This window comes from Muntiacus reevesi, chromosome 17 (assembly GCF_963930625.1).
Source record: "Muntiacus reevesi chromosome 17, mMunRee1.1, whole genome shotgun sequence".
NCBI classification, from domain to species: Eukaryota; Metazoa; Chordata; class Mammalia; order Artiodactyla; family Cervidae; genus Muntiacus; species Muntiacus reevesi.
The window spans coordinates 56,392,330-56,409,083 of NC_089265.1; the positions used below are offsets into that span (position 1 = coordinate 56,392,330).

At 40.7% G+C, this 16,754-nt stretch overlaps 1 protein-coding gene across 4 annotated transcripts in view; it reads right to left on the bottom strand.

The window, feature by feature from the left end:
• The window catches only part of GNE (glucosamine (UDP-N-acetyl)-2-epimerase/N-acetylmannosamine kinase), a 53,967-nt gene that overhangs the window by 13,035 nt on the left and 24,178 nt on the right, over positions 1-16,754 (bottom strand). For all 4 annotated transcript variants that reach the window (XM_065907787.1, XM_065907789.1, XM_065907791.1 and 1 more), the window contains exons 3-7: positions 9,852-10,303; positions 5,148-5,300; positions 4,518-4,730; positions 2,054-2,141; positions 1,099-1,309 (exon numbers count right to left, since the gene is read on the bottom strand). In XM_065907787.1, the coding sequence (XP_065763859.1) occupies positions 1,099-1,309; positions 2,054-2,141; positions 4,518-4,730; positions 5,148-5,300; positions 9,852-10,303 (1,117 nt within the window). The remainder of the gene's footprint in view (positions 1-1,098; positions 1,310-2,053; positions 2,142-4,517; positions 4,731-5,147; positions 5,301-9,851; positions 10,304-16,754) is intronic.

Sequence of the window (16,754 nt, forward strand, 5' to 3'; positions counted from 1 at the left end):
TGGGATACAGTCCATGGGGTCGCAAAGAGTTGGACACGACTGAGCAACCTCACATCATCATCATCATCATATGTTAAGAAAATGTTTTTCTAGTAATATTTTTTAAATTAATTAATTTATTTAGCTTTTGGCTGCTCTGGGTCTTTGTTGCTGGGGCACTTGGGCTCAGCCGTTCTGGCGCACAGGCTTAGCCGCTCCTAAGGCGTGTGGAATCTTCCTCGAGCAGGGACTGAACCCATGTCCCCTGCATTGACAGGCAGATTCTTGGAAGGAATCACCAAGGAAGTTCCCTATTAATACTTTTATAGGGGATTCCCTGGCGGTTCAGTGATTAGGATTCCACACTTTTACTGCCAAGGTCCTGAGTTCAATTCCTAGTCAGGGAACGAGATCCCACAAGCCATGCAGTATGGCCCAAAAGAAAAAAAAAATTTATAAAGGAGGCCCTTTGGCTTCACTAGATAAAATCATGTTTTGTTTTGCTTTTTTAAAATTGATCTAAACAACTTTGTGTTTAAAGTCCTTTATATTTCTCATGGACTCCTAAAACTTCATACACCTATAACATTTCAAAGATTTTTCTGGTAATTTTATTCTTCCTGGTTATATCATCGAAGATTATTTTCACACGGATGTTTTGGTGTTTTATAAAGGCTCTGTCAAAGTTATGGTGCTAGTTTGCTTAAGAGATTGAAGGTATGCTGAATTCAACTAAAATCATGATCCAGAGGAGAAGCAATTCCCCTCACCATCTGAAGATACCCTCCCCAGGGCAGAGAGAGTAATCAACATGCTCCATGCTGTTACTGAGTATAGCATTTCAGGTCCCCTGCATGGTAGATGCCCTCTCTGGTGTCTAATGGGTCTCCCATTGTCGACTCAAATCTACAAACTTGAATTCCTTGATAATTTACCTCTTCAAAATGTTAGTGATTAGTAAAATAGTAAGACAAGCATTGTGATGGACCTTTAAGTCAATACTATCGGCAAATGATTACAAGCTCTTGTGTATGTTTATAGTCCTACCTTCCAACCATACTTTAATAAAATCAACTACTCATGTGGGATATAAAGTTATAACCTTAGGAGTTATTTTACCTTCATGCTGACTATTGCAACTCGGAGGTTCGTCCCGCCAAGATCAACAGCCAAGGCACTTAGAGTTTCAAGAATATGGTCAATATCTTGAGAGATGTTATCCTTCACAGGAGGAAAACAAAATTTCTTTTGTAGTGGCTCTTGAAGATCAATAGATTTGAGAAACTTCAAAATCCTTGGAACAGCATTTCCATCCCCATATATCTTTGAACTGCAATGTCCAAAAAGTCAACTAAATTAAATGTTTCTCTTGCACATATTAAATTATATGGAAGACATAATATTATTGGAATCTGAAACTTCAGGTAATTAATAGTTTGGGCTTTTTCCCTTTAAAATATAAAACAACACCTGGATCTCTTCAGCAACACTTAATTAAATACCTTCATATTATCAATGGAATATCTAAAACCACTCTTGATTGAAATACAACTATTTCCAGCCTGAGATATCACTAACAAAAATGCCAATAAGATCAAAGGAAAATTATCTCTTTTAAGCCAATATATCATAGTTTGGGATAGTAAAAAAAAAAAAAAAAGTATTTTTTTGCTTTTTATATTTACTTTTATGGGGAAAAAGTTATTTTCAGAAAAAAAAGGTTCAAGTAAAGGAAAACGTTTTTAATTTGAAACAGAAAGGATAGTCTAAGTTAAAATGCTGAAATGTACTATTTTTAGAGAAAATCAGTTACATTATTTTCTAATACTTACAGAAATTCAAAATAGGCTAAAGCAATATTTCCTGGTAGAAGTGCTACATTAATTAAGACAAATAAATTATTCTCCACTGGAACCCTTGGTAGAGTCATAGCGGGTATTAACAAGCCCTATCTCACCAGCAGACAGGGACCCCTAAGAATGCAGAATGAGAATGCTGTTAGGATGACTAAACAGTTTGAAAATGGTGCCTAAGGCAGCTCCCCTTTTAAATCACTTTAAAAGTATACACTCACCAAGGGTACTGTTTACCAAACTGAAGGTGCAGTGCTTGCAATATTTTGTCTTGGGTATCAGCATCCCGGACATGAAGGACATTCTCCCCTAGGTAAGTCCAGTGACGTCATGGTGATTCAGAAGTGGGAGAAACCAGAGAAGACAGAAATGAGCAGTGTGTCGTGCTCACAATTAGTCCTGAAACCCAGAAGGCTTCAAACAAGTCGTCTTCTATTAGAGAAATGAACTTTTCTACTTTATACCTTTGCAAGCACTCTCAGCAATATTTTCATATATCAGATACTTGAGGGCCACAGATTCCTTTATTCCCAAAGAGAATAAATCAAGTTTTGGTTTCTTCATTGAAATAAATAAGGTAATTAATCCAGTATCCACTTGTCACTCACAAAGTCATCCAGCACATCCACTCTCTCCATCTGCCCTGACTTCCATCTACTCAGCCAGTTGCTGGATCAGCTGGTCAGGCCAGGGTATCAGTCAGTTAGCCAGTCAGCTGTTAATACAGGCACATTCTCTCCATACATTTTCTCACCAATTTGAGGGAGTAAATACAGTGACAATGACATGTTTTTCAGTGGACTTGGCTATGAAGAAGAGAAGAGCAGAAGAGTAGTGGCTGGGGAGAGGTGTGGGGTCAGGGAAGGGGTTGTTTTGTAGTTTTAAGATACCAGAGGCCTAGGCATGTTTAAATGCTAAGGAAGCTAAAGATACATGGAAGAGAAAGGATGATTGATAGTCCTTGAGAAGGCAGGAGGGTGGGGATTTAGAACACAGAAGGCTGAGCACTGGACAGGCAGGGGTGATCCCACACCCCACACCCTCCAGTGTAAAGACGGGAAGAAGGAAAGGATGGAGAGCATGTGTTTGTGTAAGTCTGGGGGCAGAAAGGACACTGCTTTTGCTAGATGACCCTGGTGCCAAATCCAGGGTTCAGTTCTCTGTTCACGTCTTGTTTGGGCTCTCGGCATCACTCAACGTCATCTCCTTGAAACCCTTTTTTTTCTGGGCTTTAATATTACACTCCTGATCTTCTGGCAGTTCCTTTTCAGTCTTTCCTCCTGGCTCTTCCCTCCTCATCAGAAAGACTCCAGAGGTTGGCCCTGGGCTCCATTCTCTTCCATATTTGCATGTTCCCCCCTGGGTAATTTCATTTCATCCTTTGGTTTTAAATGTCAGTACCATTCCTGGCAGAGTGTGCCATTATCCTCAATATCCTTTGTACCAGTAGCAGAATTTTTAGTTTGGCATCTGATTACCCAGCTAAAGATTATACGTATTTTTCAGCTTCCCTTGGATGTGGCCACGTGACAACATTCTATAGGATGTAAGAAGAAATACTTGCAACTTCCAAGTTGTGCTTTTAGAGGGAAGGGTATCTTCCCCTCTCCTCCTTTCCCAATGGCTAAAATGTGCCAAAGTGTCAAGTGACAGCAAGAGCTGGAGCAACCATCAAGACAGATAGGAAAAAAAAAAAAAAAGAAGACAGATGGAAGCTAAGTCTCTGATGACTTACCAGTGAGGAACAAAGAAAATCTTTTTGAGGCACTATTTTCTTGTGTCTGTTACAGCAGCTGAACCAATATCCTAACACCACCCATTTGCCAATCACTCTCAAATTTGTATCTTCAACTTTAGCTTTTCCTGGAACAATATAGCTACTAGCCTGCCATCTCCACTCCAGTATCTAAAAGGTATTTCAGACTTAACATGGCCATCAGAGAACTCTTGGGCTTGGGTGGTTTAGCTGGTAAAGAATCCGCCTGTAATGTAGGAGACCCTGGTTCAATTCCTGGGTCGGGGAGTTCCCCTGGAGAAGGAATAGGCTACCCACTCCAGTATTCTTGGGCTTCCCTGGCAGCTCAGACAGTGAAGAATCCGCCTGCAGTGCAAGAGAGCTGGGTTGGGAAGATCCCCTAGAGGAGGGCATGGCAACCCACTCCAGTGTTCCTGGAGAATCCCCATGGACAGAGGAGCCTGGAGGGCTACAGGCCATGGGGTCGCAGGGAGTCAGACACGACCAAGTGCAGCGCAGAGAGCTCTTAATCCTACCCGCTCCCAAGCTGCTGCTTCTTCAGGGTCCTCCGTATCAGGAAAGAGAACCCCACTGCTCAAACCAAAAGTGTAAGGGTATTGTTGACCCCCTTCATTTTACTGGGCCCAGGAAGATGAAAGGCCAGCATTCATATACTTAAACATTTAAACACATTCTTAAACACAACTATCAAAGACCATAATTAACTAAGACACTTTTAGCCCTGCTATTACAAAGACAATAAAAATACAAGTAGAGCCCTAAAAACTTCGGTAATATGTGTACTATCTACAGGTTTCAGGCTACAGTTGGTCATTAACCTCATTTACTCGTTTATTCATAAACATGTATGGCAGCACTGACACATGCATACCTGTAATAATGCAAACACACGTAGTAAGCCTAGTCAGTTGAAAGATAAAGGTAAATACCTGTTTCTCTTCCAATCTGACGCGTCCCTAAGTTGATGACAGGTGTTCCAAAAGCGCCAACCTCTCGCACCCCACAGCTGCTGTTCCCAATCATGCAGCCAGCGTGGGCAACCAGCTGTATAAACTGATCAAACGGGACGTGCTTAACGGCCCGGAAGTTGGGGTGGTGCTCAACGCCCTTCTTCCGCATCACTCGGACCATCTCTTTGCTCCCTGTGAAAAGAGCCAGCTGTTAAATGGTTTACGAGATAAACGGAAAATGTTCACAAGAAATAACAATAATGGCTATTCTACTGTGGTCAGTGGGATCACTACTTTCCTACAGACACTCAACTTCTGAGGTTTATATCTCTTGGCTACTGCATGGAAACTGGAGGAAGAGACTAAACATGAAAATACAGAGTGGAGATCTAGAAGTATTTCTTTCCTATTAAGTTTCTACTAGACTTGACAATAATATCACAAATTCTTCAATCTACTGAAAAATTGGTGACCCTTTGAAAATCAGAATACATTTCAGAACAGAATGGCCTTCAATGATAAGATGAGCAGGACAGGAATGTCAGTCAAAAGAAGACATGATAGAAACAAAACTGGAAAGGTAGGTGGCATACTTTCAAGTTCAATTACCTGCATCAATATTTGGAAACAGAACTAGGGTCCGCTTGTTAAATGAGATAAGTGCATCCAATGTTAATTCAAACATTTTTATGGAATGCTTAATGTCAGTGGTCACAGGGTGCTGGAGAGCAACAATGTAATCTTTAGGTTTTACATCATCACCTGTTTAAAGAAAATCAAATCACATGGCTTCATTAATTAAGAATCTTACAGGAGGAAGGAGCAAATTCTGAAAAGCAAGACCCCGAAGTCTATGCTTTTAAAAATTCTAAGGAAAAAACAGTTTGTCATAATCTAAGCAGCGCATGTAAATTAGGATCTAACAATAAGAACTTTTAGCAACAAGTCCAAGGATTCTTCAGCAAACTTCTAACATTTTACAAAGGTGCTTGCTACCACAAACAAAATATAAAACTTTAAATAGCAGACGCTAGACTTCATTGTTTTAAAATCCAAAATATTTCAAAGTGTTAGAAAAATGTGACACTTTCCAGTTTCTAACTGGTGTTTCTAATGACTTATCATCAATGAGTAATAATGTGTTGCAAATCAGAGGGTTCAGAGACTGATTGAGCATTAAATAAATTTCATATAATGCACAGGAGCTTCCCCACTCTCGCTTATCAGATTCAATAGAATGCCAGTGTTTCTAACTCTGTTCAAAAGACCAGAAAGGCTTAACTCAACCCCAGGGCTCTCAAGGACAGTTCCTCAGCAAAAACGTAAAGTGTAAAAATTTGGATGAAGAGTGCTATGTCAAATAACAAACCATTTTGCAACAGCGCCTATGTTATCTCATAGAACTGGAAATTAGTTCTACTTGCTAATTTTTAAAAATTCTTTATTTTTGCCGTGCTGGGCAGCGACTGCTGTTGCTTCACGCAGGCTTCCTCTAGTTGCAGTGGGCGGCGGCTCCTCTTCGTTGTGGTGCTCGGGCTTCTCCTGCTGCGGAGCACGGGCTCTAGGGCGCTCGGCTCTCAGTAACTGCAGCTCCCGGGCCCGTGAGCACGGGCTCTAGGGCGCTCGGCTCTCAGTAACTGCAGCTCCCGGGCCCGTGAGCACGGGCTCTAGGGCGCTCGGCTCTCAGTAACTGCAGCTCCCGGGTCCGTGAGCACGGGCTCTAGGGCGCTCGGCTCTCAGTAACTGCAGCTCCCGGCCCGTGAGCACGGGCTCTAGGGCGCTCGGCTCTCAGTAACTGCAGCTCCCGGCCCGTGAGCACGGGCTCTAGGGCGCTCGGCTCTCAGTAACTGCAGCTCCCGGCCCGTGAGCACGGGCTCTAGGGCGCTCGGCTCTCAGTAACTGCAGCTCCTGGGCCCGTGAGCACGGGCTCTAGGGCGCTCGGCTCTCAGTAACTGCAGCTCCCGGCCCGTGAGCACGGGCTCTAGGGCGCTCGGCTCTCAGTAACTGCAGCTCCCGGCCCGTGAGCACGGGCTCTAGGGCGCTCGGCTCTCAGTAACTGCAGCTCCCGGCCCGTGAGCACGGGCTCTAGGGCGCTCGGCTCTCAGTAACTGCAGCTCCCGGCCCGTGAGCACGGGCTCTAGGGCGCTCGGCTCTCAGTAACTGCAGCTCCCGGCCCGTGAGCACGGGCTCTAGGGCGCTCGGCTCTCAGTAACTGCAGCTCCCGGCCCGTGAGCACGGGCTCTAGGGCGCTCGGCTCTCAGTAACTGCAGCTCCCGGCCCGTGAGCACGGGCTCTAGGGCGCTCGGCTCTCAGTAACTGCAGCTCCCGGCCCGTGAGCACGGGCTCTAGGGCGCTCGGCTCTCAGTAACTGCAGCTCCCGGCCCGTGAGCACAGGCTCAGTAGCTGTGGTGTAGAGGCTGAGCTGCTCCGTGGCACGTGGGATCTTCCCAGACCTGGGATCAAACCTGTTTCTCCTGCATTGGCAGGCCAATTCTTTACCATTAAGCCACCAGGGAAGCTCCTACTCACTAAGTTTTAATGAACGAATAAATACTAATTTTAATGAACAACTTTATCATGAACCATGTTTATCATTAATCCAAATTCAACCAGTAGCAGTTATTTTTTAAGATGTAATAGTAAGAGACCTGTTACTAAGAATCTTCAGTATTATTCAAAAGACCACAGGCTCCAAAATTTTATTTAAAAAAATTATTGGACCCATCATGTTCTAAACTGGGGGTGGCATGGGGATATCATCATTACATTTTGGTACAAAGCAGAAAAAAGGTCTAAAGGCCTAAAAGACTATCAAAAACAAAGATGCCATCAACACAAACTCAGGCAATCTATTAGATATAGAGCAAGGCCATGAGAAAGAAACTAGTTCAGAGAGAATTAAAAACTTGGGGAGAAGGAAACCAACAAAACAGGTGTCTGCTGAAAACAGATATGGAAACGTGTATGCTGCGGTCTGGCCGCAGGCAGGTTAGTCCCACTATGATGTGTTACTTCTACAATGAGAATCAGCTCATCTGTGACCGGTAAACAGAGGAATGATGTCAACCTTTAATGCAGTAGCTGAGCTATTCATTCATGATTCCCCAGGACTGACTGCTGAGAACCTTAAAGCAAATGTAGACGAGCTGTGGTGAAATAGTGTGTTTGTCACCAGGCCCCTCACCCCAGGCTTTCTTGGAGTTCAGTCTGCCCATGTACTCTGTCTTGAGAACACTTATTGGGCAAGTCTCTTTGATCTTTGTGCCTTTCTTTTTTGGTGGCAATTGTTCTTTGAGAGTGGGGATGAACAGAGCTTTTGTGGTCCCAGAGGATCATTCTACACAACGTACGGCTAAGGGCAAGTGGAAGGTGAAGAGGAAGAAAAATTCCAACAGTTTACCACGTGAGAGCTTTCCACACCTCATTTATCTTCTACTTTAAGTGTGACTGAGAAATATTTGTAGTATACAGAAAATAACCCTATAATGCAGAATGCAGCAGGACTGCACTTTGTAACTTAAGGATATATATGGAGCCATTTAAGCAGTTTCTTCATTAAAAAGGGAAAACAGAAGAGCAAAAATTAGACATCTTAAAAAAAAAATGAAAAATAAAACACAGGACAATGGGCTGGAGCTACCCATCCCTAGTAATAACATATTCTGTGCAAATCCCACACTGGTTCCTCGATGTGATGTATGACTTTGACATGATTTGCCTTTGTCTCCAGAACTCAGCAGCTTCAGGCCTTCCACACATTTAAAGCATTTATTTAAAGCCTTTCCATTATGGTACCATTATTTGGTTTTGTGTCAAAAGTTCTATATTTACTATGGTATTTCTTTCATTATTAGAAATGTTAACATGTCTATTTAACTTTGCTAATATTTTTTATTAGGGCTGTTATTTATTAATATTCTGGTTACAAAGCTGTATGTTTGAGTGGCTTACCCAATGCTATTTTTCCTATAAGGAGAAGGATAACATCAGAAATTGTAGGTCTAGAAGCAGGTAAAAGCTTTGCAGAAAACGTCTTATTTTCCCCCACTGGCTTAAAAAAAAATCCAGTTTTTACTCTTTTGCCATTCTTCTTTTCACAGAGAAACTGCTTAAATGATTAGGAATAGAACCTGAAGCCCCGCAAGTACAAATTTGTTGTATTCTGCTTTATAAGAGTTATTTTTTATCCATTATAAGTTTTTCAGAAGACATACAAAGCTAACAGTATAACCAGAACAGAGTGCACGAATGCTTACTGAGAAGCATGAAGGAAGGGGAGACTGAGAGACGAAGTCTGTTACGTTAGCATTATCTTGACAGGTTCCCTGACAGCTACAAATCTGTCCAGGGGTAAGAAATACACAGAATGGGCTAAACTATAGAGTAAAAAAAATTCAATTTCTTTCCTGTTCTAATGTGATCTGGATTTAAAATCTTAAATTATACAACCACTAGATTAATTTACTATTCATTAACTTCATTATTCAACTGATCTACCTTTTCACAGAGAGTCCTACATACCTAAACAGACAATTAGTTCTGATTTATCCTCAAGATAGTACTCTCATTATAAATTAACCAACTGACATTGTTTACAAATCTTTTTTCTTTGTCTCTGATTAGCAAAAAGTAACTTCCAGGAATCTAGATCATTGATCTAAAGATAAATGAACAACCTTCCTTAAGGCTTATTTACAGGGCTAACAAACTCTAATTGCACAACTATGACTTCTGCTTTTTAACAATAATCATAATCCCTTATAAGTACTTATGGCCAACTCCTTTCAACATTATCTCATCTGAGTATTTTAACAAGTCCATAAGAAAGGCATTAATTTTTTTTATTGTGCTAAAAAAAAAAAGGAAAAAAGATACCCATAATTCTACTAACCAGCAGTAAATATTATAAATGATTTGGTGTACATACTTACCAACTTTTCTATTATGCTATTGTTTTTTATAAAAATCGCATCACATTATACAATTTGTAGCTTCCTTTTTTCCCCTTTTTGATATGTCAGGATCTGTCCCTGTAACTAAATATTCACCTGTAACTTTGTATTTAACGGATGAAAAGCATTCTGTTATATAAAAATAGCATAGATTTTAAAAATTCAGTCCATTAAGCCTACCTTTTAGAAAAGATGAGTCTCAGAGAGGTGAAGTCACACCACAGGGCAAGATTTATGAACTAAAATTTTAGCCTTCCCACTGCTAATGGTACCTTCTATACACAACAGCTACCAAAAGGACTGAAACATAACCAACTTCGGGACCAAAGCAGCTACAGACCGAATGGAGCCTGACACACACCTAGCCACATCCGGATGATGCTCATGTAGTCCTTGTCCTTGGCGGAGAGCAGCTTGTCGTAGGAGGGGCAGCCCGCCAGCAGGATGCGGGCGTGGTCCTCGCACATGGAGATGAGGTGCTGCTCCGCGCTGCGGGTGCAGCACACGTGATAGTGGGCCAGCTTCGTGATGGCGTGCCTGATGGAGTCGTCGATGGTCCCGCTGACCTCCCCGCCCTCGATGTGCAGGATGCGGATGTTCATCAGGGCGGCGGAGGTAGCCAGCGCCAGGGCGTCGAACCTGTCTCCGTGCACAATCATGATGTCGGGCTTCAGGCGATTAAGGACATCCGGCAGCTTCACGAGGGCCAGGCCCACTGACTCCACCATGGCTGCCTCGTCTTCCCCTCTGACAATCGTGTGTAACCTGGTGTTAATGTCAAAGTCATCTTGCTCAATCATGCGATACGTGTTTCTAAAGCAGGGAGAAATAAAAATGCGAGAGCATGTTCTTAAATACAGGGCTATAAAAACATCAACATTAACTCTGAAAGGAGAAATACTCACAAAATTTCCTTGTTAAAATAAACTGAAGTATAACTTACACACGAGAATTAAAACCATAGGCTATAAACATACAGACAAACGCCCCTGTAGTCACCACCTAGATCGACACCTCCCACGCCTTGCAGGTCTCACCTGTGCCTGCTTCAGTGAGCACCTGGAGGGAGAACTTCGGAGAGAGAATTTTTTATTAGGAAAAAACATACTACATTCTACAGTGATCACAACTTTTTCTTTCCTTTTAAAAATATTATATGCCAACAAAGGTCCATCTAGTCAAAGCCATGGTTTTTCCAGTGGTCATGTATGGATGTGAGAGTTGGACAGTAAAGAAAGCTGAGCACCCAAGAATCGATGCTTTTGAACTGTGGTGTTGGAGAAGACTCTTGAGAGTCCCTTGGACCGCAAGGAGATCCGACCAGTCCATCCTAAAGGAAATCAGTCCTGAATATTCATTGGAGCTGAAGCTCCAATACTTTGGCCATCTGATTTGAAGAACAGACTCATTAGAAAAGACCCTGATGCTGGGAAAGATTGGGGGCAGGAGGAGAAGGGGACGACAGAGGATGAGATGGTTGGATGGCATCACCAACTCAACGTACATGAGTAAACTCATGAGTAGACTTATGAGTTTACTCATGAGACATGAGTTTACTCATTTGAGTAAACTCCAGGAGTTGGCGATGGACAGGGAGGCCTGGCGTGCTGCAGTCCATGGTGTTGCAGTCGGACACGACTGAGCAACTGAACTGAACTGAACTGAAAATATATACATAAATTTTTTAAAAGAAATCATGCCACTTAACAGAAAAAATGTTACTTATAAATGCTCCTAAAAAGTAGTATGGAACTGGGATACCTGATATGGTACTATATTATACATTTCTGAATGATGGGAATTATCTCCTGAAATCTCTTCGTATGGTACCATTCATGCAGCATAATTCTGACTGGGGTGAAAATGTAGGCTTAAATTGCACTCTGTAAAATGCAGTTTCAGGTCTGTCTCATGCTTCAACAGCAATAGCAATCCTCAATGCTTTAAAGTTTCCTGTTTGTTATGACTAGATTTTAAAAGATCTGACTTTTTTTCTGGAAATATATAAAACATTACTTAAAAATTAGAAAAATACAGAAAATCATCATGCATAAACCTACCACTAAGCACCATCAGTATTACCATGATTTCTTCTTCTTTTTTTTTTTTTTTTTTGCCATATGATGCGGCATGTGGGATCTTGGTTCCCTGACCAGGAATCCAACCTGCAACCCCTACATGGGAGCAAGGAGCCTTAACCGCCACACCACCAGGGAAGTCCCTCTTTCTAACCACTTTATACATCATTTTTTCCCATAATATTTTAACATGATTGAGAATACATCACAGTACAATTTTGTAATCTATTTAACCCATTTAATACTATGATATTTTCTCAGATTATGAAGGATTTTTTACATACATCATATAAATGGTTTAGCAGTCATTTTATAGATTTCTTTGGATTTTCCTACAAAAGCTATGACATTGTAAATAAAGAAAATCCTCTGAGGATTCCCATAGGAATTTAATGGGATCTTAAATGTTTGATAGGATTCAAAAGTGAAGGTATCTCTGTAGGAAGTTATTTTTATAGGGTTTGGTAATGAACCAAATTTCTTTAATATAGAGCTACTGAGATTTTCTATCTTTTCTGTAGAAAAAATACTGTAAACTATATTTTTCAAAAGCTTGTCCATTTCATCTAAATTGATTGTCAATTTACTGGCCTAATAGCCTCCTTTTATTCTTTTAATGGCTGTGATCAGTAGTGATATCCTCTTTGTTATCCTATGTTGGTAATTTCTGTTACCCCTTCCTTGTTCTGTAGAAGCTTGTTGATTTTATTATTTTAAACAAATAACTTATAGCTCAATTAACTTTCTTTATTGTTTAATCTATTTTTACATTTCATTGATTTTGACTCTATTGGTCCTTGATCCTCCCTTCTACTTACTTTGGGCTTCATTTTCTTTCTTGTTTATTAAAGTGGAAATGGATCCTTGACTCTAACCTCTTTTTTCACATAAGTATTAATATTTAAAATGATAAATTTCCCCACAAGCCCTGATTAACCTATAACCACAAATTTTGAGACACTGTAATATTTATTTAGGTCAAAATACTTTCTAATTTCCCTTAGGATTTCTTGTTTGGCCCCTGAGCTTAAAACTCAACAATAAACAACCCAATTTAAAAATGGGTTAAACCAAAGATGATATAAAGATGGCAAATAAGCATACGAAAAGATGCTCCACATCACGTGTCATCAAGGAAATGCAAATTAAAAAGAGATACTGCTACACACCTATTAGAATGGACAAAATCCAGAACACTGACAACACTAAATTCTGGCAATGATATGGAGCAACAGGAATTCTCACTTATTGTTGGGGGAATACAAAATGATACAGCCATTTTGGAAGATAGTCTGTCAGTTTCTTGCAAAACTAAACATACTTTTTTACAAGGAACAATCATGCTCCTTGATCTACCTAAAGGAGCTGAAAACTTACATTACACAAAAATCTACAAAAATCTGTTTTATTCCTAACTGCCAATACTCGGAAGCAATCAAAATACCCTTCAGTAAGAGGATGCAGAAATAAACTATCATACACCCACACAATGCAACATTATTCAGCACTGAAAAGAAATAACTATCAAGCTAAGAAAATACATAAAGGAAATTCAAAAGTATATTACTAAATGAAAGAAGAGGCTACATAATATAGGATATTCCAACAATATGACATTCTGGAAAAGGCAAAAAAATCTATGGAAATGGTAAAAAGATCAGTGACTGCCAGGAAATGGGCTGGGGGGAGAGGAAGGGATGAATGGGTAGAGGAGAAGATTTGGAAGACAGTGAACAGTGAAATGAGCGCCGAAGAATTGATGCTTTTGAACTGTGGTGTTGGAGAAGACTCTTGAGAGTCCCTTGGACTGCAAGGATATCCAACCAGTCCATCCTAAAGGAAATCAGTCCTGAATATTCACTGGAAGGACGGATGCTGAAGCTGAAACTCCAATACTCTGGTCATTTGATGCAAAGAGCTGACTCATCTGAAACAACCCTGACGCTGGGAAAGATTGAAGGTGGGAGGAGAAGGGGATGACAGAGGATGAGATGGTTGGATGGCATCACCGACTCAATGGACGTGAGTTTGAGTAAACTCTGGGAGCTGGTGATGGACAAGGAGGCCTGGCGTGCTGCAGTCCATGGGGTCACAAAGAGTTGGACACGATTGACTGACTGAGCTAAATAGTGAAATGACTCTGTGATACTATAACGGTAGATAGATGTCAATATACATTTGTCCAAACCCATAGAACTTACACCACCAAGTTGAAACCAATTAAACTATGACTTTGAGTGATAATGGGGTGTCAGTGGAGGTGCATCGTTTGAACAATATGTACCAACGAGGTGTGGTAGGGGATGCCGATAGTGGGGGATGTTATGCATGTATAGAGGAAGAGAGGTATATGGGTAACTTCTGTACCTTCTGCTCAATTTTGCTGCAGGACTTAACACTATTCTAAAGACTAAAATCTATTTTTAAAGGCATTCTTTCTTTTACATACGCATGTATTTTACCGCTTGTAGTTGCTCCTCCTGTAGATGTAAGTTCCCAACAGGCATCATTTCTCTTCGGTTTCAAGAATCTGCCTTAGCATTTTTAGCAGCACATACCCGCTGGTGATGATTTGCTTAGTTTTTCTTTGAAAATATCTTTACTTCAACTTTATTTTTAAAAGGTACTTTCACTGGATAAAAAAATTCTGGGTTAGCAGAGGTTTTTTCCCCTTTTCTGAGCACATTAACGATGTTCCATTGTCTTCTGGCCTCCACTGTCAGTGAGTTAATTATTCTTATCATTAGTTCCCCTGTAAGAAATGCAATTTTTGGTCTTGTTGCTTTCAAGATTTTCTTGTCTTCAGCAAATTGACTATGCTGTGTCTACATGTAGTTTTCTTTGTATTTATCTATTAAGGGTTGTTGACCTTTCTGTATATGTACATCAATGTTGGGTTTTTCTGGGGGTTTTTTGTTTGTTTGTTTGTTTTTTTACCAAATTTGGAAACCTCTGGCAGGCATGTCTTCTAAGATTGCAACACAGCTTTAATTCTGAGACTGTCCTACCTACAGAATGTTCATACCTAACCATCTGAATCAGTAACCATAATCAGAATCCCTTTGAAATAGAGCACAAAACTAGAAATCAATTACAAGAAAAAAAAGAGGAAAAAAAATGATTTCATGGATATTAAATGACATGCTACTAAAATAAGAGGCTTGGGGGTGGTAAGTGAGAAAATCAAAAGAGAATTTAAAAACACCTTGAGACAAATGACAAGGAAAACACAACTATACAGAAACCTATGGGATGCAGCAAAAGTAGTTCTTGGAGGGAAGTTCATAGCAATACAGATCTCCCTCAAAAAAATTAAAAAAAATATCAAATAAACAACCTAACCTACCACCTAAAATAATTAGAAAAAGAACAAACAAAACCTAAAGTCAGCAGAATGAAGGAAATAAAATATAAATTTATATCAGAGAGGAAATAAAATAGAGATTTAAAAAAACAATTGAAAAAAAATCAGTAAAACCAAGAGCTGACTCTTTGAAAGGGCAAACAAAACTGACAAACCTTTAGCCAGGCTCACCAAAAAGAAAGACAGGAACTCAAATTTTTTAAAAATTAGAAATATAAAAGGAGAAATTTCAACTGCTACCTTGAAATACAAAAACCCCTAAGAGAATACTATGAACAATTATATGCCAACAAATTTGACAACTCAAAAGAAATGGGCAACTTTCTAGAAACATACAAAACATACAGTCCACCAAAACTGAATCAAGAAGAAATAGGTAATTCAGGGAACTTCTGGGCAGCCCACTGGTTTGGTGCTGTCACTGCTGAGGGTCAGGGTTCAATCCCTCGTCGGGGAACTAAGATCCCATAAGCCCACGCTGTGTGGCCAAATTAATAAATGAAATGAAATTTGGCACAAATGAACCTATCTACAAAAACCAGACTCACAGACATCCAGAATAGACTTGTGGTTGCCGGGGCAATCAGGGAAGGGAGAGGGATGAACTGGGAGGGTGAGGTTAGAAAATGGAAACTATTATGTTTAGAATGGATAAACGACAAGATCCTACTGTATATATAGCACAGGGAAGGATATCCAATTTCCTGGGATAAACCATAATGGAAACGAATACAAAAGAGAATGTATATGTGCATGTAACTGAGTCACTTTGCTATATAGCAGACGTTAGCACAACATTGTAATCAACTATACTTCAAAAAACAAAAAACCCTGTAATACCAATCTGAAAAAAAATGTGCTGGATAAATGAACCAATGAATTCCTGAGGAGTCTGTTATTCATTTGAATTTTTTTGCCCAATCCTTAAGAGTGTAAAAATGATGTTTTTAAAAATTATCCAACTAGTTGAGGTAGAAAGGTAGCTAAGTGCTTCTGTTGACTGAACGTCCTCCCTTTTCCCTACGGGTTTTATTTATGTATTGTTTTATGTATTTTATTTTCTGTATTTATTGTATTCATGCATTGTTTTTGGCTGGGCTGGGGCTGCGTTGCTGCGTGGGCTCTCCTCCGGCCGCAGTGCCTGGGCTTCGCTCGCTGGCGGCCTCCCTGCCGTGGAGCACGGGCTCTGGGGCCCTTGGGCTTCAGCAGCTGCAGTTCTCTGGCTCTAAGCACAGGCTCAGTCGTTATGCCCCAAAAGCTTAGCTGCCCCATGGCACGTGGGATCTCCCCTAACCAGGGATCAAACCCACGTCTCCTGCACTGGCAGGTGAGTTCTTTACCACTGAGCCACCAGGGAAGCCCTAATGTCTTCTTAAATAATACAATCATGTGGTTTAAAACTCAGGATACAAAAGACTACACAGTGAAAAGGCTGCTTCTCACTTTTGTTTTCCAGTCATCCCATGCTTCTCCCCATAAGCAACCAATTTCCTGTGCAAGAATGCACTACAGACAAATATTTCCAGTAAGTACCAGTCAAGTTTCCATTTTAACAGCCTCGCCTGACAGACACTACCTTCCCCCTTAATTACTATGGCAGGCAGGTAAGAGACCTGCCACCGTCTCTGTGAAAGCCTCTCCCCTACCAGTCTTCTGCCACACTTCTCTCAAAGAAGTAAAGAACACACTTAGATTTCTACCTCAGGTTGTAACGGAAACTCCTCTTTTACTTTGTCCAGTTTCTGTTCAATAATGTAAGAACACTCAAGCGGGTTTTCTTAGATAGCCAAAACTCATTGCACATTTTAAAAACCTATGAACT